This window comes from Agelaius phoeniceus (genome assembly GCF_051311805.1).
Source record: "Agelaius phoeniceus isolate bAgePho1 chromosome W unlocalized genomic scaffold, bAgePho1.hap1 SUPER_W_unloc_2, whole genome shotgun sequence".
NCBI classification, from domain to species: Eukaryota; Metazoa; Chordata; class Aves; order Passeriformes; family Icteridae; genus Agelaius; species Agelaius phoeniceus.
The window spans coordinates 8,917,567-8,944,951 of NW_027509867.1; the positions used below are offsets into that span (position 1 = coordinate 8,917,567).

Here is a 27,385-nt window from a genome sequence, read left to right on the forward strand (position 1 = left end):
GAAAATAATGAAAATGAATCAGAAACAGCCCCAACCACTAGTCTTCCAGAAATGTATAAGCAAAACTTTACTAATTTGACCCGAGGACCTGAAAACCCGGGAGAAGGGGACTTGTGGAAAATATTACAGGCCACTTTCCTAGTCCTGAATGAGACCCATCCAAATCTAACTGAGGAATGTTGGCTGTGTTACACCGTAAACCCCCCGTTCTATGAAGCCATAGGGGTAACAGCAAAAAGCAGACGAGTAAATGGGACCAACCCAGCTAGGTGCCTATGGAAAAAAGAAGGAGAAGAATCAAGAGGGATAACCTTGGCAAGGGTAATGGGGAGAGGAAGATGTATAGGACGAGTACCAGTGGAAAAACGACATCTATGTCAGGTTATGGGGAATTTGAGTGACCCTAAGAAACCTGCCAGCTGGATACTGCCAGCAGCAAATACTAAATGGGTCTGTAACACTCTCGGAGTCATCCCATGTATAAATATAGACCGATTTAATGAATCCAGTGACTTTTGTATTCAAGTATTGATAGTACCCAGAGTCCTTTACCACCCCGTAGAGTACATTTATGAACAATATCAAAATATAGGACCCCACATAGTGAAACGAGAAATATTCACAACCTTCACTGTGGCAATGTTACTAGGAATAGGTGCAGCCGGGACAGGAACAGGAATAGCCTCACTCATACAGCAACACCGAGGATTCCAAGAACTAAGAGCCTCTGTAGATGAAGACCTCAGGAGGATCGAAACCTCCATCAAAGACCTCACAGAATCATTAGATTCCTTAGCAGAGGTAGCCTTACAAAATCGAAGGGGGTTAAATCTATTATTCCTGCAACAAGGAGGACTATGTGCTGCTTTAAGAGAAGAATGCTGCACATATGTAAACAGGAGCGGAATTATACGGGACTCAATGGCAAAACTAAGGGAGGGGCTAGAAAGAAGACAAAGAGAAAGGGAAAAACACCAAAGCTGGTATGAATATTGGTTTAACTATTCTCCTTGGCTTACAACTTTATTATCAACGATAGCGGGTCCACTACTTCTCTTACTATTGGGACTCACATTTGGCCCTTGTATTTTTAATAAATTGATTAGCATTGTAAAAGGCAGATTAGAAGCTGCTCACCTTATGCTCATACGAGCAAAATACGAAACCTTGAAGATAGATGATCCAGAAGAATCTCTGGAGCTCAGCAAAAGGGAATTAGAGCGTTTTGACGAACAAAATTGAGTATCAAAACAAAGGGGGGATTGAGATGAGGGATTACATTTTGTTCGTCACGAAAAAGAGACCAGTGTGTTACAAGAGTTGTCTGCTGACTATTTCTGTACTACTTCATGAGATATGAGCTACAAGGATACCAGGGAAGGGGTTGCAGGAGCCCACACATAGTCCCACCCAGCAAATGGTACAAACAGATAACTCACAGAAATAACGAACAGGGAAAGGCTGGGGAAAGGGTAGGGGCAGATTAACACCCAGCAGGGAAACCTTTCCCGCTGACAAATGGTACAAGCAGATAACTCACAGAGATAACGACCAGGGAAAAGCTGGGGAAGGGGCAGGGGCAGATAAACAGACTGCAAGGCAGGACATTTGCTTGCTTGATAGGGCACATATTGCGTTAATCATAAGATTTTGGTAATTTTCCACGGAGAAGTCACCAAATAAAGACATAGGGTGAAGAAGACACAGCTGAGGAGGACTCCGCAGCCTTTTATCACGGACCACCAGGAGACAGAAGGATGACCCTCTAGCAACAACCAGCACAGGCGCAGAGAACTCCGAGATAACATGGACTCCTGAAGGATGGAGAGGATAAAAGGACTGAATCAGAAACTAGTTGGTGCGGCAGTAGGTGGAGCGCAGACTCCCCTGTCGCCCAGCGCTGAGCCTTTGCTTACGTAGTATAGTTGCTTCAATAATTAATAAATTCTTTGATTGGAAATTACTCGTTTTGAGTCAATTTTATAACAGGCAGCACCAAGGGCCTCTCTGAGCCCAGCCCAGCCCAGCCGGCTCTGGCCCCACAGCTCTGCTCAGGCCAGGCTGCTCTGGGCACTGGCCCCACGGCCTCAGCCCCTGCCAAGAGCACAGCAGCAGCTGCAGCTGCCACAGGACTCAGCCCCAGCCATGGGGGAAGGTGCTTGGCCAAGGCCAAAGGAGGCTCCCTGGCTGCCCTGCTCCCCTGGGGCTGAGGTGCTGAGAGCTCTGCAGCCCCTGCTGCCATCCCATCTGCCCAGGGCAGCACAAGAGCCCCGGCCTTGTGGCCCTCAAGAGCTGCTCCTGCTCCAGGCCCAGGGCCCATGCCAAAGCTGGGGCAGCCACAAAGCTGTGCCCATTGCTGTTCATTGCTGCTCTCATGGGCATGGATCCTCAGCCACTTGGAGGTTGCTGATGAATTTTACTCCTCCAGACGCCTTGTCTTTTTGAGCTCTTCAGTTCAGGAATTCAGTGAGAAAAGCTCATAAATATTTGTTTGAAACACCTGAACAAGAAAAGCCCATGGGAATAATTGAAGTTTTCAATTCTTCTCTGGTTAATTAGACATATTTCAGAATTGTATTCAAAGTGAATATACTATATTGAAAATAATGCAGAGAGAATTGTTTTGCCTGTTTAAGTTTTCTTTTCCTTTTATAGATTGGTATCAGCAATGTCCAACAGATATTGGCCCCCAGCACCTCCTCATGCACTCTGAACAGGTATGAAAATCCAGACCCTTCATGGCTGACAATCAATCACACTTTGTTCCTATCCCCTCCCCACCATTTCCTTCACCCAACCCCTGGCACTCAGAGCAGCTGAGGAATGGAGTCACATCCAGGGGTGTCCTCAGGGCTCAGGATTGGGGACAGATCAATTCAATCTCTTTACTGCTGATCTGGAGAGGCCATCGAGGGCACCCTCAGTCAGTTCCCAGGTGAGCCCAAGCTGGGTGGGAGTGTGGCTGTGCTGGAGGGCAGGAAGCTCTGCAGAGGGATCTGGACAGGCTGGAGCCATGGGCCCAGGACAATGGGATGAGGTTCACCAAAGCCAAGCGCCGGATCCTGCCCTGGGCTCACAATCAGCCCAAATCCCTGGCCATGCCCTGCCCCTGATCCCCCCAGCCTGTCCTGTTTCCTTCATCCCTGCATTGCCAGGGACTTTCTGGGACAAGCGAGCTCTGCTCTGGGGATGGAGGGAGGTGCAAGTGCCACCACTGGAGTGGGAACCACAACTCATCAGGTTTTTGTCCTTTGGTGGTCAGGAACTGCTGAGACTCAGAGGCACAGAAAAGTTTCTCTTGATGGCCAACAGACCATAGTTGAACAGGACACAATTTAATAACAATCACGCTCTTCCCTGAGCTATGTGCAATGTCCCAGCAGCATCTGATGAGTCCACCATCCACAAGTGATTTCCATACTAAAATTAACTTTAGACAAACGTGATCCTGTAATAGAAATAAGCACAATTAAGTTCTTGTATCAGGATGCTCATCCTGGAGTGGGGGCAAAACAGCTCCAACAATTCCTGATTTGCAAAGCTGTCAGTGGTGGATGGAGAAGGGAGGTCAGGCTGCTCTTGGTGTTGAGGAAATGCTGAAACCAGCCTGACTCATTTCATCTCCTCCTGTCCTGGCTGATCTCCCCTCTTTTCCCTTCCACCCATTGGCTTTTGTCTCCCACCAGGCCCCCGGTGAAGAGCCTGGCTCTGTGTTCTCCATCCCCTCCTCGCTGGCACTTCCAGGCTGGGATGAGGAGCCCCTCAGCCTTCCCTGCTCTGGGCTGGACAAGCCCAGCTCCCTCAGCCTCTGCTCACAGCCCAGGGGCTCCAGCCCCACCTTGGAGGCGCTTCCCAGACCCTGCTCCAGCTGCCAGACATCTTTCCTGCCCTGGGCAACCCAACCCAGGCCACAGTGATCTGGATAATCCCCGTCCTTGATGTCCTGGTCACACAGCCCTGGCCCCTTGTCGCCATGTCAAGGCTCTGGGGTGGATCCTGTGGAACATCCTTTGGTGGAGGCTGTGGCTCCAGGTGGGTCGGGGGGATCCCGGGGGACAGGGACCCCGCTGGGCATGAACAGCATTGGACTTGTTGGGAGAAACTGTGAGGGGGAGCTGGGGCGGAGTGACCAACCCAGTGACCTGACACAGCCCTGCTGGGATGTCACACAGCCCCTCTGGGATGTCACACAGCCCCTCTGGGATGTCACAGCTGATCCTCTAATATCACACAGCTGGTCTCTGATGTCACAGCCAAATCTCTGATGTCATCATCAGCGCTATGATGTCAGAACTCTGCCGTGTGGTGTCACAGATATGGCCTATGATGTCATAGCTTCTCCATGACCTCACATAACCCACTCTGTGCCCTCATGTTACCAGATGATCGATTGTCTAGACCAGGTGAGCTCACACCTGGAGCTTGTTCTCCACAACCCCAGGCCTATGGAAACCACACAAGGCCCATTGTGTGAGAAGGGGAACTGGAAGTTCAGCAGCCTCAGGGTCCTGCCAGCTCAGCCAGGCCCACTGGAACATTGGGGTCCACGACCACCAGGGACCACCAGAGAGAACCCCAGGACAGAAGAACGCATGGGTATAGGGGAGGGGAAATATGTTAATGATTTTGGGGAAATGATTATCATATGTGTGTTTAGTCCAGGACAATCAATGAATATGTGTGCAAAATACAGAAAATAAACAGAAACTTTCCTGTACTCAGCATGCAGGGCTTTGGGAGGAGCTCTCCCCTGTGCATCCAGCTGAATAAAGAATGCTGCTTCTTAATGGGGGCTACATTGGGGCTAAAAAGAGTTTTCTGTTTTACTGAATTTTTGGTAACACTCCCACTGCCAAGGAAAGCTCTGTCTGCTGCTGTTCACAGACAGAGAAGGGCTGGGGGCAGATGTGGGGCTCAGAGGCTGCCTGGGGCACAGTGACCATGAAATAATCAAGTTTTCAATGTTCTGTGAAAGAAGGAGGGGCAGCAACAAAACCTCTACACTGAAATTAGGAAGGGCAGACTTTGGCCTGTTCAGGATGCAGATCTGGGGAGTACCAAATCAGGTACTGATTTTTTTAAGGGAAACAGCCCTTAAAAACAAATGGGGTCCAGGAAGGATGGACACATTTCAAGAAAGTAATCTTAAGGGGGAAGGAGCAGCCTGTCCCAGTGTGGCAAACGATGAGCTGGTGAGGAAAAGGACTGGCCTGGCTCCACATGGTGCTTTTGTGGGAGCTCGGGAAAGAAAAGGATGCATGAACTTTTGACAGAAGGTCAGGCAACATAGGAAGTGTTTAAGAATGTTGTTAGGTTATGCAGAAAGAAAAGTTCAGATGTGAAAACTCATTTATAGCTTAACCTGGCCACTTTTGTGAAAAATAATAGGAAATGTTTCTATAAATAAATTATTATCTAACGATTAGATAAGGAGAACCGCTACTCTTTTTTGAGTGCAGTGGGGAATAGAGTAACTAAAAATAAGGAAAAGGCTGAGATACTTTACACTTGTTTCTCTCAATTTTCAGTATTAGGACAGGCTGTCCTCAGGACAAGTGTTCTCCTGAGCTGGTAGATGGGCACAGGGAGCAGAATAGCCCCCTGGAATCCAGGAGGAAGCAGCTGGGGACCTGCTGAGCCACTCAGATGCTCACAGGTGTATGGGATCAGATGGGATCCATCCCAGGGAGATGAGGGAGCTGTGGATGAGCTCCCCAAGCTGCTCTCCATCATTTACCATCAGTCCTGGCTCAGCAGGGAGGGCCCAGAGCACTGGAGGTGCCAGGGTGAGCCCATCCCCAGGAAGGGCTGGAAGGAGGAGCTGGGGAACTCCAGGCCTGTCAGCCTGACCTGGGTGCCTGGCAAGGTTATGGAACAGATCACCTTGAGTGCCATCCCAGGGCACCCACAGGATGGCCCAGGGATCAGAGCCAGCCAGCGTGGATTTCAAAATCTGCATTGATGGTCTGGATGAGGGGATTGAGTCCATCATCAGCAAATTTGCAGATGGCACCAAGCTGGGTGTGAGTGTGGATCTGCTGGAGGGTAGGAGGGCTCTGGACAGGGCCCTGGACAGGCTGGATCCAGGGCCCAAATCCAGCAAGGTGAGGTTTAACAAGTCCATGTGCTGGGTCCTGCACTTTGGCCACAACAACCCCTGCAGCACTACAGGCATGGGACAGAGTGGCTGGAGAGCAGCCAGGCAGAAAGGGACCTGCAGGGATTGATGGACAGCAGGCTGGACATGAGGCGGCAGTGTGCCCAGGTGGCCAAGAAGGCCAATGGCTCCTGGCCTGGATCAGGAATAGTGTGGCCAGCAGGATGAGGACGGAGATGGGCTATTGGCAGGGGAGGAAACAGGGGTGGGAAATGGGAAGAAATTTGTAGCAGGAAGAGTAAAGAAAGCAAAGGTGAAGGAAAAAAAATACTGAGGGCAGTTTGGGGGTGTCTGCCAGGCAGCTCTGGCTCTGAGCAACAGCGTCTGCAGTGGCACAGGAAACTCCCAGCTGATGGGAACAAACTTTCTGGCTGAGTGCAGAGGCCAGGACAAAGCTGAGTGGTTTCCCTGCTGTCCCCCAGCCCTGGCTGGCCCCAGGGGCTGATGGCATTTGTGCTCCCTCAGGTTCATGTCCCCACAGCAACAGCATGGGGGTGCTGGCCCTGCTGTGTGCAATGCAAACAGGGGCTGCTGAGGCAGTGCTGCCGTGTCTGTGCCTGCAAGGATGGGGCACCTGTGTGAGCTGGGGGAGAGGCCAGGGCTGCAGAGGGGGGATGTTGTTGGCAGCTGCATGAGGACGCTCTGGGACGCTGCCCTGGGCTGTGCAGCGCACTGGGCATGGATCAGCCCCTGCTCTGCTGCTCCTTCCCATCTGCCCCAGGGCCCTTGCAGAGCCCCAGCCATGCTGTTTGCCCCCAGCCTGCCCACGGCCAGCCTGGGGCTGCTGACGGGGGTTTCTGTGCTGAGCATTGGCCTGGCCGTGTTCTTGAGAGAGCCTGGGCAAGGAGCCTGGAGCCCCCAGGGCCTGGCCTGAGGCGTCAGCGCTGCCCCAGCAGTGCCCATGGCCTGTCCCTGCTGCAGCCCCGGCACTGCCACCCCAAGGGCTGTGCCCGGCCCCGAGAGCACTCAGGCCCTGCAGCAACACCAGGGCCACCAGGGCAGCGGGGCAGGGCCACGGCAGCAGCACTGGCAACACCAAGTGCTGCTGCTGCTGCTGCTGAGGAACAGCTGCTGGGCCAGCACTGATCTGCCCCAGCTCTGCACACAGACATTGCTGCTGCAGCTCCAGAGAAGGCAACACAAGGGCATCTCTGCAGAAAACTCTGCTGCGACATCCTTTAGTTCCTTTAAAGCCACCGAGAGTGCATTGACACAGTCTGTGGCTACAGGGAAGAAGGAGAGACACAAAATGAGAAATGTCAGAGGCAATGACATTTCTTTCAGTGGATATTTAAAAAGTGAAACAAAGAAAAAGAACCTCCGAAATGAAACCAAGAAGAAGTATCAAAGATGACTTTTATTACAAGTGATTGTCAGAAATTGGCCAGCAGTTTAATGTTCCTGAAACCATCCAGTCATGAGTCTCCACACTGCAGCCTTGAGCTCCTGGTTCCTCAGGCTGTAGATGAGGGGGTTCAGGGCTGGAGGCACCACCGAGTACAGAACTGACAGGGCCAGATCCAGGGATGGGGAGGACATGGAGGGGGGCTTCAGGTAGGTAAATACTGCAGTGCTGATGAACAGGGAGACCACGGCCAGGTGAGGGAGGCAGGTGGAAAAGGCTTTGTGCCGTCCCTGCTCAGAGGGGATCCTCAGCACAGCCCTGAAGATCTGCACATAGGAGAAAACTATGAACACAAAACAGCCACATGATAAACTACCGGTAACTACAAGAAGCCAAAGTTCCCTGAGGTACAAGTTTGAGCAGGAGAGCTTGAGGATCTGGGGGATTTCACAGAAGAACTGGCCCAGGGCATTGCCATGGCACAGGGGAAGGGAAAATGTATTGGCCGTGTGCATGAGAGCATTGAGAAAGGCACTGGCCCAGGCAGCTGCTGCCATGTGGGCACAAGCTCTGCTGCCCAGGAGGGTCCCGTAGTGCAGGCGTTTGCAGATGGACATGTAGCGGTCGTAGCACATCACGGTCAGGAGGGGAAATTCTGCTGAGATGAAGAACATAAAGAAAAAGAGCTGAGCAGCACATCCAGTGTAGGAGATGTTGCTGGTGTCCCAGAGGGAATTGTGCATGGCTTTGGGGACAGTGGTGCAGATGGAGCCCAGGTCGCTGAGGGCCAGGTTGAGCAGGAAGAAGAACATGGGCGTGTGCAGGTGGTGGCCGCAGGCTACGGCGCTGATGATGAGGCCGTTGCCCAGGAGGGCAGCCAGGGAGATGCCCAGCAAGAGGCAGAAGTGCAGGAGCTGCAGCTGCCGCGTGTCTGCCAATGCCAGCAGGAGGAAGTGCCTGATGGAGCTGCTGTTGGACATTTGCTGGGGCTGCACATGGGCACCTGTTCATGGAGAAAAGTCAGTGACAGTTTAGGAGGAATTTTTTCCAGCAAAAACAAAGCCTTTTCCCATAGACCCTTCTTGTATAACCCTCTGAAACCCTTTTGAATTTCCAGCAGATTTTCCTTCAGCTCCAAGGGGGGATCCCTGGCTGGTGCTGGCTGAGTGGGTCATCAGGTTCAGGGCAGCTACACACAGGGTTTTTATAATTCATGCTTGCTGTGCAGATGTGGGAGGAGGACAGGAACCTGTCCTCATGTTCCACTTTGAAACCTTGTTAATACAGATGGTCCTGTGAGCATATGCACCCCCACTGCCAGAAAGCAGGAATGGTAAAATCTGTTTAAATCTTCTAGAGATTTTACAGCTCCTCTTCCCCCTCTCTTGCTATTTTCAGATGTCAGAAACTCTCAGCATTTCTGCTGCCCTCAGGGAGAACAGAGTGAGTTCTCTGAGGCAAGGTGGTGAGTGGAGAGTGAGGGGAGGAGGTCTGTCTCCCAGTCCTGTTCCAGGATTCTCTGGGCTTTCATCTTTCTTAGACATAGGATGATCACTCTCCCATGTTTCCTTTAAAAACCATCCTGACGCTACTGAGAGCAGATGGATCCCCCACAGTCCACCAAATGTCCATTCCTTTCTCAAGGTCGCAGCCCCACATTTGTACCCAGGGACACACAGGGCTCATTTCACCAACCCAGCAGCATTTTCCCATCCTAGAACTTCTGTGCCTCACCCTTGGGCTTTCAGATAACACAGAGATATTGCAGGACAGGTTTGCACCCTGGATTGAAGCTCCCAGCTTGGACTGAAATCTCAGGGAGACTCCCAAGTGTCCTTCTGATGGCATTGGATTGTGGGAGATGCAGCTCCTTCCCTGGCTGCACTGACAGCATTGCCCAGAGCCAGGCCCTGGGGACAGCGTCACCCTGAGCCAGCTGTGCCCCCTGCCAGAGCCCCCAGGGCCGGGCAGCTGCTCCCAGCCCTGTGCTCTGCAGAGGGAACTGGGCCCGGGGCTGCAGAGCTGCCCCACGGCTCTGCTGCAGCTCTGCCTGCACAGGAGGGGCTGCACGCCTTGGAGCCCCGGCCCTGAGGGCAGAGGCTTGGCTGGGGCACAGGAGGGAGGGGGCTTGTTCAGAGGGAGGGGCTGCACTGCAGGGGCTCCTGTGGGCATCTCTAAACTCTCCCTGCCACAGCATTGCTGGGCTTTGTTTTCTCTCATTGCCTGATCTTCTCTCTGCCTCCTGCAGATTTTCCTCCTGCAGGGGTTTCCCTGTGCCTGATCTCTCCCTGCCAGCACTCACAGACCCCAAATCTCTACACTCTCCTTGGCCCTACAGAACCCTGCCTGTTTGCAGGGCACTGGCTGGGGGCAGGTTCTGTTTGCAGCTTGGAGAAAGGACAGCTCAGACTGAGCCTGATGGCTCCAGCAAAGGTGATGCTGCTGCTGTTCATGGGCAGAGTGGCTGAAAGCACATTAGGGATCTCCTGTGAGCCAATAAATTACAGTTTAGGTACCTCAGGCACTTGACAAAATTCATAACTAATAATTCATACTATCTTTAATATTTAACCCTCTCTTCCTGCCATTCTACAATAGTTGGAAACTGAATACAAACTCTTAGGACGTTTCCATATTTTTGTCAAAAACCCTTTCTTGGAAATATTCTATGACTGATCAGAACCCCTCAGCATGTCAGAACTTCATGAGTATTTCACCTCCCCTGCACCAGAAATACCCAGAGTTGTACTCACAGGCTCTGCAGGCATTGGGATGTTCCAGCTTGAGGAGATGGCTCCAGGAGCTGCAGCTGCACTGTCCTGCAGCCAGAGGTTCCTGTGCCAAGGGCTGGCAGTGATTGTGACCCAGGCACTTCTCAGCCCCTTCCCAGCCCTGACTGAGTGAAGCTCTCTGTGCCTCTGGGCTGTGCCCGCGCTGGCTGCAGGCAGTGCCCCAGCCCTGCTGGGCTGGCACAAGAGCTGCTCATCCAGAGAAATGTGCTTTTGAAGCTCTTCTTGGTGAGCAGGAGCTGCCTCTGTGCCAGGAGCCCAGCCCAGCTCAGCAACACAGACACAGCACAAGGACTTTAATCAGCCTCTGGGGCTTTGTGCTCAGGCCCTGAGCATCAGGCCCTGAGAGGGAGCTGAAGAAACCTCTGCAGAACTCCAAGGCAGAATCCAACTCCAAAGTTTCTTGGACTTTTAATGGGTCCCAGAGAGGGATAGGACTGAGCAAGTGTCCCCAGGCCCCAGGCAGAGCAGAGAACTGCAGGCAGTGCTGACAGGTGGGGACAAAGAGAAGCCAAGTCTGGGTGCCCTGGGGCACAGCAGGGTCTGTGCCAGCAAGGGCTGGGAGGAGACACCTTGTCCTGAGGCCCTGGGGCCTCCTGGCACAGCCCAGCCAGGCTGGGCACTGTCAGCCCCTTGTGCTGCCCTCAGCATCCCCCCCTAGCCCACATCCCAGTGGCCTCAAGGATCTGCTGCAAGGAGTCCCTGGGGAGCCTTGCTCAGCAATGGCCCTGGGGGCTCCTTCATGCTCCCTGCAGGGACTGCAGGTTTTTCAAAGGACTTTGGCTTTGGCTTTTGCCTTGGAGTCTCTGAGAGGTTTGCGCAATCCTGGCCTCCAATTATCTGCTGTAATTAGTCCCTGGAGAGGCTTTGTCAGTAACAACACTCAGTGGGGCTCATTAATACTTCAGGGTACTTCAGTTATTTGAAGGTACTTGGGGTTTCCCTTTTGATACAGACTCTGTGAGAGGTTTGTGCAATCATGGCCCCAATTATCTGCTTTAACGAGTCCCTTGAGATCTTTGTACTGACACTCAGTGGGGCTCATTAATGCCTTGAGATACTCAAGGTTTTTCAGGTACTTTATGGATTTAAGAATACTTTTAGGTACTTTTAAGGATTTTCCTTCCCAAACTGAGTCTCTGAGAGGTTTTTGTGCCATCCTGGCCTCCAGTTCTCTCCTCCAAGGAGTCCATGAGGAGCCTGTGTTGGGTATCTTCCCCCTTTCTGTTTTATAACAAAGAGGGAACTGAAAGAATTTTGTATAACTTTCTAAAAGCATCCAAACAAACATGGGACAATTAACAATACAACAACAACCACTAAGAGAATTACGAGTCTTCTTTTAGCTTGACATCATCAAACCCTTTAGTCCCTTGGATTGGAAGAGTTTATTGAACCAGTCTTTGTTTTCCACTTGAAGCTTCTTGAACCCTTCCTTCAGTACCTGAATGCTCTTGTGGATTGACTCGCTGTGGCTGGAGAGGTTCATGCAGCACATGCCCTCAGAGTCTACACAGCCATGCCCATGTGCCCAGAGTAAAAACTCTATCACTGTTCTGCAAGGTGGCGTGTCTGATGGTCTCTGTGTCTGAGAGCAGCCACTCAATGTGAGGGAGGCAGCATTGGTTTGCTTACTCAACAGGCACCCAGGATGGTCTGATTGTCCTAAAGCTTTAGCTGCAGCCACCCAAGGTAGTCCAAATTGGGGGTGCTACCATCCAATACCTGGATTAAAGCTTTCAAAGCCATCTCTTTGATATCATCCAATACTTCTCTGGGGATACCTGCTGCTTCATCATCTGGTAGGCTGTGTTGACCTTCTCCAGCTAGATGGTTGATTGTCAATTCTACCCTTGCCTCATTATTAGCATAGTCTCCTATTGATTGATTTAGTAAACACTTCCATCCCCCTTCCCACAGGGTGTATTCTGTACGTTACAACCACCTGGTCATGATATAATTTAAATTATAGGGGGTTAAAGCATGTGCTGTAAACATGGCCCTCATTAGGCCATTAAAACAAGGTAAGTCCTTCCTATGGTCTTTAGCTGCCCTACACAGATCCTTGATTTCCCCATAAACCAATGGCTGATACCTGGGATTCTGCCCCCTTCTTTCATAACATACATGGGCAATGAGGAGTTTCGAGGCTATTTGCCAGTCTCCTTCCTTAACTGCTTCTTTCCGGATCCTTTCCCAGGGATCTTCTGGGGCTGAGGGGCAAGGTGGCTCTGAGGAATCCAAACTGTCTTCTGGGGAGGAAGAATAACTAGGAGCAGAAACATTTGGATTAGAAATAGTATGACAGTTGGACTTAGTATCTTTGATCATGGGGTTATATTGTTGCTGGAGGGTGAGGCAGAGGGCGCTGCCATTTTGTCAGGTGTTCCAGGTCTTGATTTAGGATGGCGGACTTCCAGGGTGGAGCTCTGGAGGCATGGCCCAGGGTGAAGGTGGAATGATTGACAGCGGGGGCGTGACCCGCAGTTGTGGGGGTGGAGTCTGGAGGTTCATTCAGGGCAGAAGAGAAGGCTGTGGTAGCAGGAAGTGGAGGAGCCAAGATGGAGGGAGGATGGTTGGGCTCCCGAGCCACATTCAGGCTCCTTCTCTCTTGAGTCTCCAGGGCATGATGCTCCAAGACAGCGTGGCCATTGCCATCTTGGACCATCGTGGAAGGTCTGAGAAAGGCAGGTTTGAGGGGAGGATCCGAGTTAGGAGTGACCAACGGATTGAGTTTTCAGCACACTGCTTGCTGGTGAAGGGTCTCAAGGATGGTGTGGAAGATGGGGAGCATGCAGGGTGCAATGGGGTCCCTTTTAACTCCGACGGAGTCCCAAAATTCAGTGGTATGGATTTCATCAGCAGAGGCATCTGGAAAATTTTTAATGATCCACCTCATGATTGATTTTAATTCGTACTTTGAAAATATTAAGATCAGTGAGAGTTAAAGCATCCATGTATGCTCCTTTCTACTTTGGACATCTGACTACCCTTTTTTTTTTCTCTGCCTTATGGGGAAGAGCCACCAGAACACCCCGAATCAGTTATGGGATGTGGGTGCATATTGTAAAAACACAGAGGCAAAATGGGCAATAAATGTCTTGCGTTTCCCCAAGCCCACCTGCAATCCTATGCTGGTGAAGCTGTCGCTGTCCCTGCCGATCCTGGGCGAGGTCCCTCGAAGCAACGATGAATCCGCTGGGCCTGGCACAATCCAAAATCCCGGGGAGCCCTGGCCTATCCATCAGCTAACCCCAGCTGACATGACTGAATGTCAGGGCCCCTGTTCAGGTGCCAAACGTCGCAATGAGGGTGGCTGAGACAAACCTTTCTGGTTCCGCAACTTCAGGGCAAGGGTGGTGAAAATGAAAAGGAGCAGATGCTGGGGAAGATGAAACAGGAAAGCCTTATAAATATGATTGCCTGGCAAAAGATTTTGAGAATATGGAAACTATAAGTGAGATTGAAATGAAAGCAAGCTTTGAGATACCAAGCCTGAGTTACTGAACAACTGGAAAACAATGGTATGGCCAGCTGAAGGTAATCTTCTTTTGATGAAACAACACCCTCTGCTTGCAGGCAGGTCCAAGGGGCAGAGCAGACCCTACTAGCTTGGCAGAAGGGGTGCAAAGAGTAGTTTTTAGGGTTTAAAATGTAACACAGTATGGTATAGTAATGATTCTTATAGGCTGTATGTAAATGCTATAAGATTTGTATCTTGTACTAGATTGGTTAGTGAAAATTAGAATTTGCAGCACAGAAGAAGATTTCTTGTATTGTATTGGGAACTCCCCTCCTCTTTCGGGCATCCATTTTGGGCGCCTCTTTCGAGCTCCTCTCTCGGCCTGCTCCGAGCTGTGGCTGGCAGCTCCAAACAAGGCCCCTGCACCCACACCCTTTGCAATAAACCACAAGTTCCAAGACCTGGCTTCAGAGATCTCTCGTCTCCGTCCATCCCAACTGTCCTACCCCCCGACACTCCTACAAGCAGGATCAATGGAGTTGCCCAAAAAGAACTTTAGTAACAGGGTGAAAAACAATAAACATGGAGAAGTCGAGCACAGTATGAGGGGTAGGATTCAAAGACCTGAGATAAAGGCGAAGCAACAACATAAACACTTGAGGGTAGAACACTGTAGAACAATAAACCTGTAGGGGAAACAAGTAACCAATAGGGGAGGAGAACTGGGACAAGTTAGCATAACAACACTAAAGGCTTATGGGGGAACTCTCAAACTCACCCTAAGTTAAACAAATGATTTCCAGGGCTTGAAACTCACGCCCAGTTCTTCGAGGGTAAAATCTGTCTGACTCTGAGTTACAGCTGGGCTAACTCCCACACCGCTGCTTTGCTCTGGCCCCTTGGGACCATGTGGCCAACAGAGCCACAATGATGTCCTTGGTTCCACGAGGCCCCACAGTGTCACAATGGTCCCATGGATCCATGGTGTTCTGCAGTGTCACAGTGGCCCCTTCATTTCGCAAGGCTCCCAAGTGTCACATTGGTCTCCATAGGAAGGAAACCACGGAGCCCTCGTGTTTCAGGACCTGATGAACAGCAACCACCAGAGGCCAAGGCAAGCCTGACCTGTCTGTCCTGGCAGGTTTGCTTGGAGCAACACTTGGATATTTGCAATTAAGAATGCAGAGTCCTAATTTCAAACTTTGTGCCTGGGATGTTTGGTTTTTTTTCATAAAAGGAAAGGCACAGAGCCCTTTCCAGTGTTTGGAAAACAGGTGAGTGCTGCTCCTCAGGAGTCAAAGACCCATCAGACTTGTCTTTCCTGGCAACTTTTGTCTGGGAGCAATCCTTGGATACACAGAAATTTGGAGGTGGAATCCTAATTTTGGCCATGGATGCCTGGAAAAAATGGACAGTTCTTTTCCATAAAAAGAAGAGCCCAGAGCCCCAGTGTTTCAGGGGCAGATGGGAGTGGCCTTCCACATTCCAAGGTCAGCCAGACCTGTCAGGTGACCCCTGGGAGGCCAAGGCAGCCACACCTGTTTCATGTTCCCTTGGTTCCACAGGGCCCTGCAGTGGCACAATGGCTCCTTGCTTCCATGAGGCCCTCATGTGTCATAATGGCCCCTCGATTACACAGGTCCTTAAGGATCCTAATGGTCTCCATGGTTCCACAAGGCCCCACAGTGTCATAATGGTCTATTGGTTCCATGAAGCCTGGCTGTGTCCAATGGCCCCTTGGTTCCATTGGGGCCCAGTAGTGCAACAATGATTCCCTTGGGTCCACAAGTTCCCACAGTGTCACAATGGCCCCTTCCTTCCATGAGGCCCCACAGTGTCACAAGGGTCTCCATGATTCCATGGGGCCTTGCAATGCCACAATGCTCTCCATGGATCCACGGTGCCCTGCAGGATCACAACGACCCTTTGGCTCCACGAGGCCCTGAAATGCAGCAATGGCCTCTTGGTTCCACAAAGCCCTGCTGCTTCACACTGGCCCCTTGGGACCATGCGGCCCAGCAGAGCCACAGTGATGTCCTTGGTTCCATGAGGCCCCACAGTGACACAGTGGCCCCTTGGATCCATGGTACCCTGCAGGGTCACAATGATCCCCTTGGTTCCACAAGTTCCTACAGTGTCACAGGTTCCACAAGGGCCTGCAGTGTCACCATGGCCCATTGGTTCCACAATGCTCCACAGTGTCACAATGGTCTCCATAGGAAGGAAAGAAGTGAGCCCCAGTGGTTCAAGGTCAGATGAGAGGAAGTCACCCAAGGCCAAGGCTGGCCAGACTTGACTGTACGGGCAGATTTTGTCTGGGAGTAACCCTTGGATATAGGGAATTTTAGATGCAGAATCCCAATTTCAGCCATGGGTGCCTAGACAAGAAAGACACTTCCCATAGGAATAAAAGCACAGAGCCCCAGTGCTTCACAGTCAGATGGGAAGTGGCCCCTGACATGTCAAATTCAGTGGGACCCTGTCAGACAGCCCCCAGGAGGCCAAACCAGGCAGACCTGTTCCATGTTCCATTGACTTCATCGGTCCTAACACTGTCACAATGGTCTCCTTGATTCCATGAGGTCTGGCAATGTCACAATAGCTTCTTGGTTTCACGAGTCCCAACAGAATCACAGGGTTCCCATGGCTCCACGCAGCCCCTCTGTGTCACAATGGCTCCTTGTTTCTATTTTAAATCAATCACAATCAAACCACAGTTTGATCATTGATCCTTGCTTCCATAGGGCCCATGATTTGCACAATGGTCTCCTTGATTCCCTGATTCCTGGATTGCACAGTCTCACCATCGTTTCCTTGGATCTCCATTGTCACAACTGACCCATGGCTCCATGAGGTTCCGCAGTGTCACTGTGGTGGCTGTCAGAGGCTGGATGAGATCCATGTCCTGAGACACCTTGGGATGCTCGGAATGCCCGTGTGGGGCCAGGGCCGGGTCAGGCCTTGGTTTGTGGTGGGACAGAGCCCCGCCCCCAGCCCTGGCCTGGCAGAGCTGTCAATCACACAGCAGGGGCAGTGCTAACCCAGCTCTGATTGGCCCAGCTGTCAATCAATCAATCAATCAATCACACAGCAGCAGCTGGTGCTACCCTGGCTCTGATTGGACAAGCAACTGGCAGTCCCACCCCAGGGGCGGGGCCATGGAGGCCCAGGGGGTTAAAAGCTGGAGCATGCGGCCAGCCCAGGGTCTGGATCCTGCCTTCTGCTGGGGTTCCTGTTCCTCTGTTGGTGATGCTGGAACCTGAGCAGTTGGTACCCATGTGTGTGTCTTTCTATGGATCTTCTGTCTTTCTGTTAGTCTCTATTTCTTCTCCTTCTAATCCTACTTACCTGGAACATTTTTGGGTAACTTAAAATCTTAAAGGTTAAAGTTTTTTAGGTTAAATGTGTGGGAATCCCAGGCACAGGGAATATTTCTCTGTCTGCTCTGAGGAGTCCTGACCCCCAGAGAAACACTGCCTTTAACCTTCACCCATGGAGAGGACTTCCAGGACTTTGAGACAGATTAGAATTTACCAAAGTGTGAAATAGATCAGAGGGTAGTATTGTATTTCACTAGGGTGAGAAATTTAGGTTTTGGGATTTTTAGTATGGTGTAGATAGGAAGCAAGATGGAGGAATTTGGGTGTAGTCCCTGTCTTCTTCATCTACTCCCTTTCCTGCAGTGATTGTGGCACAGGGTCACTGGTCAAGGAAAGCACAGTGCAGAGGTTATGTGGACAGTCAAGGGATGAGTTATTAGTAGATAAGTAGAAATAATGTCCATTTTAAGAGATAATTGGATGAGACAACTTTTACAGACCTTGAAACTGTACATTTTGGGGCCATTTTGAGGAGTTTTTCCAATGTGCTGAGCCTGGTGTGGACAGAAATGCAAAACTTTAGATAAGATAACCATTAAAAAGAAGCTGAAGACCAATAAAGTTCCATGTGTGTCCTTTTACCTGGCACAGAACTGCTACAGAGGGTTTCCCCCATCCAGGGAGCCGCCAGAAAGGCCCAACATAAAACAAACCTCAATGACTGGTGCGCTGACAATGTTTGTAATAAGTTGGCTTTCTTCCATAAAGTTGTTCACTGAAGGGTGTTGTCTTAATGGGCCAATCATGTCAAATGTGTTGATTAAATGACCAATGAGGTCCAACCGTAGCAAACCAAGATATAAAAGAAGAGGATTGAAAAAACAGGTGACTTTTAGCCCTTAGCCTTCTGATCTGAGTCTGTGTCATCTCTGATTCAGTGGTGACATTTGGGGATCTGTGGGGGCTATTGGGGATCCTTTCTGCACCTCGTGACCCTTCTGCACCTCGTGACCCAACAGGAGCTTCTCTAATAAACTTTTCCTAAAGCTCCCACTGTGGCCATGACAGGAACCCCTGTGAGTGTCTGGGACATCCCGGCTCTTTGGCAGCCTGGGGACTCCTGGGATGTCACCGTGGAGCCCCCGTGAGTGCCTGTGACAGATGGGTACCTTTGCAGCCCAAGGTGCCCTGGAATGTCACCATGGAATGGCTGTGACTGCCTCTGACCACAGGGCTCTTTACCATCCCCAGAAAGCCCTGGGAGGTCTCCATGGAGCCGCTGTCTCTGCCTGTGACATTCCAGCTCTGGAACAGCCTGGAGACTCTTGGAAAGTCCCCATGGAACCCCTCTGGGTGACTGTGACAAATCTGATCCTTAGCAGGCAACCATCACCAGCCCCTGTTGCTATGGTCAGTTTCCATGGCAACCATCACCAGGCCCCTGTTGCTATGGTCAATATCTATGGCAACCATCACCAGCCCTCTGTTGCTATGGTCAGTTTCCATGGCAACCATCACCAGCCCCCTGTTGCTATGTTCAGTCCCTTGGCAGCTCCATGGAGACCCCATGCCAGGGGTGGTTGCCATGGACACCAGCTCAGGCCTGCAGCCAGAGCCCGTTGCCATGGCAACCATTGGCAGCCCCATCCCCAGGCTGATGGGATCCCAGAAGCACAGAATTGGCTGAGCTGGGAGGGACCCATCAGGATCCTCCAGTCCAACTGCTGGCCCTGCACAGGACACCCCAACAATGCCAGCCTGGGCCTGGCAGCGCTGGCCAAACACTGCTGCAGCTCCGAGAGCCCTGGAGCTGGGACCCTGCCCTGGGGAGCCTGGCCAGGGCCCCAGCAGCCTCTGGGCAAAAACCTTTTCCTGACATCCAAGCTGAGCCTGCCCCGACTCAGCTGCAGCCGCTCCCTCCACTCCTGTCCCTGGGCACCAGGGGGAAGAGGTTCCCACAGCCCCAGCCAGGGACCCGCTCCCAAGGCTGCTGCCATGGCCACCAGGGCTGGCACCAGCTGGGATGCTCGGTTTCCAGGGGCCGGGCTTCAGGAATGGGATTCCCCAATTTCCTGCTGCCGCTAAAACTGCGCTGCCCTCGCTGCCCTCCCGCCTCCCATGGAAATCACAAAAGGAAAAGATCCGGGCTGGGAGAAGAACAATTTATTGGGAACACCAACGAGATAAGGAAACAAATGGAACAGAAACAATATTGATAACTGAAGGGATAAATAAAGCTGTTTACAGAGAAAACTAAAACACAACCCACTGGGTCTTCCCAGCCACAATTTCACCTGCCTGGAAAGGACACCCTTCTCCTCAGGGAGAGAGAGAGAGAGAGAGTCCTTTTCCTGTCCCTGGCAATGACCTGCGGTGGGAGTGAATGTAATGACAGGGCCATGGCCAGACCCTCATGTTTTTCAATGCCACATCATGTCATTGGCAAGGGCAGGAAAAGGGACAGGTGTCTTTCCAGCATGGATCATGGGGAACATGGATCACCAGGGCTCTTCCCAACATAGATCCTCCAATTATGGATGAAGTTGGGGCAGTGCACAAAAATCCTCCTGCACTTGGGGCATTGGCAGAGCTTCCCTTACCAGTGCCTCTGTTGGTGTCTGGTCAAGATAGAGCTCTGGGTGAAGCTCTTCCCACACTGGGGACACTCATTGGGCTTCTCTCCGGAATGGATGCGCTAGTGGGTGACGAGGGTAAAGTTGCACTTGAAGCCCTTTCCACAGTCAGGGCAGCGGAAGGGCCTCTCATCGGTGCGAATCTGCTGGTGCTGGAGGCGACTGGAGCTGGTCTGAAACCTCTTCTGACACTGGGGACACTCGTAGGGCCTCTCCCTCTCCCCAGTGTGAATGCGCCAGTGCCTGATGAGGTGGGACTTGCGCTTGAAGCCCTTCCCACAGTCAGGGCAGTGGAAGGGCCTCTCCTTGGTGTGAATCTGCTGGTGGCAGAGAAGACTGGAGCTGGTCTGAAACCTCTTCTGACACTGGGGACACTCGTAGGGCCTCTCCCCAGTGTGGATGCATTGGTGGATGATGAGGGCAGAGCTGCAGCTGAAGCCCTTCCCACACTCCCCACACTGGTAGGGCCATTCCCCAGTGTGGATCATCTGGTGGCTGATCAGGGTGCTGCTCTGCCTGAAGCTCTTCCCACACTCCAAGCACTTGTGGGGCTTCTCCCCATCATGAAGCTGCTCATGGACCACCAGCTCCGAGATCTGGCTGAAGCTCTGTGCACCTTCCTGGCTCAGGGTGGGTCTTTCCTCCTCAGAGCACCCTGGGCTGGGTTTGCAGCCCCTCCTCCTGTGGGATCTCCAGGGCTTTTCCTCTAGGTTGGATTCCTGTTCCATGGAGCTGTTCAAAATTGCCTCTTCCACGAGGTTCTGCTACAGAGATTTGTCCTCCCTGGTCTCCATCCTCAGCTTCTTCCCTGGGGAAGGAAGGCCAAGGAGAGGATGGGATTTGCCTCCGTGCCAGAGGGAAGGGGAAGGAGATCCCCCCAGAGCATCCCCGGCAGGACGGGGTTGGCAGCAGGGTTGTCCTGCAGCAGGGGACGTGCTGGGCTGGGAGATGGAGCAGGAGAGAGGGGAAAGGGGCACTGATTTCCTCCTCACCTGCCTGGGTGTCCCAAGGCTCCTTCCTTGTCATGAACGGCGGAGGAATTGCAGCACACAATATGTGTGGATGGCAAATCCCGAAGTTTATTGAAAACTCACACATATTTATATTGGTGTTAATGAAGCTTATACATATTGCAAAAGCTGAGCTCATTATTGGTTAAAGCACACTTAGATCAACCACACCTACTTCTATGCTCTAATGATTATTTTGTTTCTATGTTTGAATTCTTCTAGCTTCTTTACCTAAGATATCTACATTTTCTGGCAAGCGATTTTCTCCCCCGTCTTCCCGTTTCAGCAAAGGTCACTATGACCTTTGTCAGTGATTGGACACCGGTTACATAATCCCCAGCTTATTTCCCCTATCCTTATCCATCGGTATCACATCGAAATGTCCTTTCTCAGCTAACCAATTATCCAAAAAGCTCTCTACACTTCCTCATCCTTGCAGCCTCCTCCTCCATCCAGTCAAGACTTGGGAATGGGAAATCCTGTTCTGGGAAGAAAATAAAGGGTGCGGACATTGTCGTCTTTTCTGGTTTGAAGGCAAACCTGGGGGAGAATCTAAGCCAGAATTACAATTTTATAAGAAAATGAAGATCAAGGCAATGATACAGAAACACTACCTTAAACTGACAGACCCAGGATATAACCTGACACCCTGTTGCTGGTCAGGGTGGTGGCTGCAGTCCCATTAAATGGTGGCTGCAGTCCTGTTGGAGTGATGAACGTGATTCTGTCCAAGCAGTGATCCTGTAGAAGGGTCTGGTCTTCCTCTGGGGGTCCAGTGGTGGTTCTGGAGCTCTTGTCCTCTGGGAATCCAGTAGGCAAGCTGCTCCTGGTGTTTCAAGCCTCAGCTTATATCCAGGTAGGAATGCTTGGATCCTCCCCCTGGGCGGAGCATCCCACAATGGGATGATGGGATTTGATCAGTCCTGCAGTGACACTCAATGGCCCATTCCCAGAAGATATCTCCCCTGGAGGGCGTTATCAGGACTGAGTCATGGAAGAGATCAAGAACACTGCCCCGCCTGTTGATAGCAGTTGATGAAGATGGGGATTGAAAACATGCATTTGGTTCCATCTTACATTGCAACCTGAAACAGTGGGGGAATCCCTGCTCAGGGGGTGAACACCACCCCCCTTACCCAAACTGGCTCAGGTGTAAAACCCCCACCCCGGGAAGGCCACACACACAGGGGACAATGTCACACTTGCTCTGTCCCTGACACTCCCTTGCTGTCCCCCCCTTCTCTCTTTCTTTCCAACTCTCTCTCTACCTCACATTTACTGTTCAATAAAATCCACTTTGGATTTGGTCTTGTTAGCACCTTAATTGGGGCAGAGGCATCTCTCTAACAATTTTCTTAACCAGAATGTGACATTATTCTGGCATTGTGAGTTTAGGCACTGTTCTCTGACCCCAAGTGCCTTTGACAATAGCATGGTTCCATCCTCTGAGGAGGTTGTGGTTCATCCTGGCAGAACTGGGTGGTGGGAAGAGGGGGGAAGCCCAAGTGGCTGGATTGAGGGGAGCCTGGAGAGAGGGACCTTGGGACCCCAAAATCCGCCTGCATCCCCTAGGAGGAGCCTGGAGAGGGGGGATCCCCAGGACCCATGGGATCCCCAACAGCTCAGAGAGAGGGGACCACCAGAACACCAGAGGGATGAGACTGGACATGGGACACTCCTGGTGGCTTTTTTTTATTCAGTCTTGATTTTTGGAGGATTTTATGGACATCAGGTGACTTCTAGAGATGGACTTTTGTGGAAGGAATCCCCAACCCAAGGCATTCACACCTTAGTTTTCCTCAAATCAGTATTTTCCCAAAACCTTCCCACAGTGACATCCCCCCTGTCCTGCTCTGGGTGAGCTCAGTCCCAAACCTGACCCTGATCCTGGTCTCAATCTCACTCCATGTTTAGACACACTCACAGTTCTGTATTAAATCACATCCTGGTCCCAGACTCATCTAGCCCCAGACCCAATCCCAACCCCAGCCCTAAAGCCAATCCCATGTCTAGCCTTAACCCCAATCCCAGCTCTAATCCAAATCTCAACCCCAACTCCAAGGCCAGACCCAATTCCAGCCCCTTCCTAAATCCTCAGCCCCAAACAAAATCCCAGGTTCAGCCCTTCTGGGGCTTTGGGGGTATCTCTCTCCCTGTGACCCCGATGATGTTTGGGTGGGGTCCAAGCAGGGCTGAGAGGGACAGAGACCCCCCCGGCCTCCCCAGGGGTGAGAAGGTGGCAGAGCCCCCCCAGCCCCGAGCAGCCTCAGCGGTGAGAGGGACACAGAGCCCCTGGTGCCCAGCCCTGCACAGGCATTGCCTGAGGCCAGAGGGATGGAGACCCCCCGAGCATCCCCCAGGGCCAGGGGACAGAGAGCCCCGAGCATCCCCTAGGCTGAGAGGGACAGAGACTGCCCCGAGCACCCCCTGGCACAGGGGAGAGAGGGAGGGAGACCCCCCAGGCATTCCCTGGGTGAGAATGATGGAGACCCCTGGGGAATGGCCTGGGGTGACAGGGACAGGGACACCCCTGGGGAATGGCCTGGGGTGAGGGGTGACAGGGACAGGGACACCCCTTGGGAATGGCCTGGGGTGACAGGGACAGGGACAACCCTCCCAAGCCCCTCCCAAGCATCCCCCAGTATGAGAGGCTCAAAGACCCCTTGAGCATCCCCTGGGCACCGGACAAAGTAAAGTTGTTTCTTGAAAAAAATCAAACTTAACCCTACAGAAAATGCCTTGAATTTGCTCTTCCCACAAGTCACTTGTGGTGAAAACGCATACAAATCCCAAAATTTAAAAAACTGACAGTAGAAGCGATTCTGTGGCAATTCCAAAATCCATTGGTCCTGCCCAGCTCCAGCTCAGCTGCTGGCACATTCTGATAAAAGAAAAGTGGAAATTCGGCCCAATACATTGTGATACCTCTTTTCTGAAAAGAGTATGAAAAGGAAGGGAAAGCTCTGTGTAGATGTCACAAAGGTGACAGGGACAAAAGAAAACTTATTCTTAGATTTGGCAAAGCCCCCAGCCTGTGAAAGAGAAAAGGGGGGACAGCCACGGAGTGACAGGGACAGAGACCTCCCCAGGGGCAGGGCAAGTGTGACATTGTTCCCTGTGTGTGTGGCCTTCCCGGGGTGGGGGTTTTACACCTGAGCCAGTTTGGGTAAGGGGGGTGGTGTTCACCCCCTGAGCAGGGATTCCCCCACTGTTTCAGGTTGCAGTGTAAGATGGAACCAAATGCATGTTTTCAATCCCCATCTTCATCAACTGCTATCAACAGGCGGGGCAGTGTTCTTGATCTCTTCCATGACTCAGCCCTGATAACGCCCTCCAGGGGAGATATCTTCTGGGAATGGGCCATTGAGTGTCACTGCAGGACTGATCAAATCCCATCATCCCATTGTGGCATGCTCCGCCCAGGGGGAGGATCCAAGCATTCCTACCTGGATATAAGCTGAGGCTTGAAACACCAGGAGCAGCTTGCCTACTGGATTCCCAGAGGACAAGAGCTCCAGAACCACCACTGGACCCCCAGAGGAAGACCAGACCCTTCTACAGGATCACTGCTTGGACAGAATCACGTTCATCACTCCAACAGGACTGCAACCACCATTGAATGGGACTGCTGCCACAACCCTGACCAGCAACAGGGTGTCAGGTTATATCCTGACTCTGTCAGTTTACGGCAGTGTTTCTGTACCATTGCCATAATCTTCTTTTCTTTTTAAATTGTAATTATCGCCTAGACCCTCCCCATGTTTGCCTTGAAACCAGTACAAAATTCAATGTGCTCATTCCTTTCTTTCCTCCCAAAACAGGATTTCACATCCCTAAACCTTTGCCAGATGGAGGAGGAGGCTGCAAGAAAGAGGAAGGAGCCCCACGACACGCAGGCAGGTGAGGAGGAAGTCAGTGCCCCTTTCCCCCTCTCTCCTGCTCCATCTCACAGCCCAGCACAGCCCCCGGCTGCAGGACAACCCTGCTGCCAACCCTGTCCTGCCGGGGATGCACTGGGGGGATCTCCTTCCCCTTCCCTCTGGCATGGAGGCAAATCCCATCCTCTCCTTGGCCTTCCACCCCCAGGGAAGGAGCTGAGGATGGAGACCAGGGAGGAAAAATCCCCAGGGCAGGACCTCATGGAAGAGGCCATTTTGCGTGACTCCAGGGCACAGGAATCCAATGGGGAGGAAAATCCCCAGAGATCCCACAGAAGGAGGGGCTCCAAACCCAGCCCAGGGTGCTCTGAGGAGGAAAGACCCACCCTGAACCAGGAAGGTGGACAGAGCTTCAGCCAGAGCTCAGAGGTGGTGGTCCATGGGCAGCTTCACAATGGGGAGAAGCCCCACAAGTGCTTGGAGTGTGGGAAGAGCTTCAGGCAGAGCAGCACCCTGATCAGCCACCAGATGATCCACACTGGGGAATGGCCCTGCGAGTGTCCCCAGTGTCAGAAGAGGTTTCAGACCAGCTCCAGTCTCCTCCAGCACCAGCAGATTCACACTGATGAGAGGCCCTTCCACTGCCCTGACTGTGGGAGGGGCTTCAAGCGCAACTCCCACCTCATCCGGCACCAGCGGATCCACACCGGGGAGAGGCCGAGGCCCTACGAGTGTCCCCAGTGTCAGAAGAGGTTTTACACCAACTCTCAGCTCCTCCTGCATGAGCGGATTCACACGGATGAGAGGCCCTTCCGCTGCCCTGACTGTGGGATGGGCTTCAAGCGCAACTCCCACCTCATCAGGCACCAGCGGATCCACACCGGGGAGAGGCCCTACGAGTGTCCCCAGTGTGGGAAGAGCTTCACCAGCAGCTCTCATTTGAGCAGACATCAACGGAGGCACCAGTAAAAGAAGCCCTGCACATGCCCCAACTGCAGGAAGAGTTTAATGCACTGCTCCAGCTTTATCCCCCATTGGAGACCCCACGTTGGTCAGAGCCCTGGTGATCCATGTTCCCTGTGATCCATGCTGGGAAGACACCTGTACCTTTTGTTGCCCCTGCCAATGACATGATGTGGGATTGGAGAACATGAGGGTCTGGCCATGGCCCTGTCATTACATTCACTCCCACCTCAGGTCATTGCCAGGGGCAGGAAAGGGACTCTCTCTCTCTCTCCCTGAGGAAAAGGGTGTCCTTTCCAGAGAGGAGGAAATACATTGCCAGGAAGACCTAGTGGTTGATGTTGTAGTTTTCTCTGTAAATAGTTTTACTTATCCCTTCTGTTATCAATATTGTTTTTGTTTCTGTTTGTTCTTTATCTCGTTGCTATTCCAAATAAATTGTTCTTATCCCAGCCCGGGATCTTTGCCTTTTGTGCTTTCCATGGGAGGCGGGAGAGCAGCGAGGGCAGAGCGGTTTTAGCAGGAGCAGGAAATTGGGGAATCCCATTCCTGAAGCCCACCCCGTGGAAACCGAGCATCCCAGCTGGTGCCAGCCCTGGTGGCCATGGCAACCACCCCTGGCATGCCGTCTCCATGGAGCTGCCAAGGGACTGAGCATAGCAACAGTGGGCTGGGGATGGTTTCTATGGAAACTGCCCATAGCAACAGTGGACTGGTGATGGTTGCCTACTAAGGATCAGATAGATTTGTAACAGGCCCTCAGAGGGGTTCCATGGGGACATTCCAAGAATCTCCAGGCTGTTCCAGAGCTGGAATATCACGGGCAGAGACAGGGGCTCCATGGAGACCTCCGAGGGGTTTCTGGGATGGTAAAGAGCCCTGTGGTCAGAGGCAGTCACAGCCATTCCATGGTGACATCCCAGGAGTCCCCAGGCTGCCAAAGAGCTGGGATGTCCCAGACACTCACATGGGTTCCTGTGATGGGCACAGTGGGAGCTTCAGACAACATTTATTAGAGGAGCTCCTGTTGGGTCACAAGGTCCAGAAACGATCCCCAATGCTCCCCATAGATCCCCAAATGTCACTTGTAATCAGTGTTCCGTGGTTTCTTTCCAATGGAAAACAAGCATCCTTATCCTCCAGGTGTCCATGTCTGAAATTGGGATTCCACCTCCAAAATACTGGATATCCAAAGGTTACTCCCAGGCACAATCTGCCAGTACCATCAAGCCTGGCTGGCCTTGGCCTCTGGTGGCTGCCCCTGCAACACTGGGGCTGGGTTCTTCCCTTCCCATGGAGATCCCTGGGACACTGTGGAGACCTCATGGAACCAAGGGGATCATTGTGGCACCACTGGAGCCCATGGAACCAAGGGGCCATGGTGACACCGTGGGGCTTCATGGAACCCAGAGACCATTATGGCTCTGTGGGGCCTGATGGAACCATGGAGACCATGGGGACCCTTCAGGGCCTGGTGTCACCAAGGGGGCATTATGGCACCTCAGGGGCTCAGGGAACTGAGGGAACATGGAACAGGCCTGGCTGGCTTGGCCTCCCAGGGGCCACCTGAAAGGTCAGGGCGATGTGGGGATGTCAAGGGCTGCCTCTCATCAGCTCCTGGAACACTGGGGCTCCATGCTTTTCTTGCTATAGAAAAGAACCGTCCCTCTTTTTAAATGTCCATTGCCAAAATTGGTATTCTCTCTAAAAATTTTCCTATATGCAAGGGTTTCTCTCAGAAAAAAAACCTGCCACTTCTGGCTGGCCTTGTCCTCTGGTGGTCACTCTCTTCTGCCTGGCAAACACTGGGGCTCTGTTCCTTCCTTC

The 27,385-nt window shown here is 52.1% G+C and overlaps 1 protein-coding gene across 1 annotated transcript in view; it reads left to right on the top strand.

Annotated features, from left to right (window-relative positions):
* Positions 1 to 27,385, top strand: part of LOC143692713 (uncharacterized) — a 452,855-nt gene that overhangs the window by 14,229 nt on the left and 411,241 nt on the right. The window contains 1 exon segment of the mRNA XM_077172954.1: positions 24,996 to 25,505. Within this exon segment, the coding sequence (XP_077029069.1) occupies positions 24,996 to 25,505 (510 nt within the window).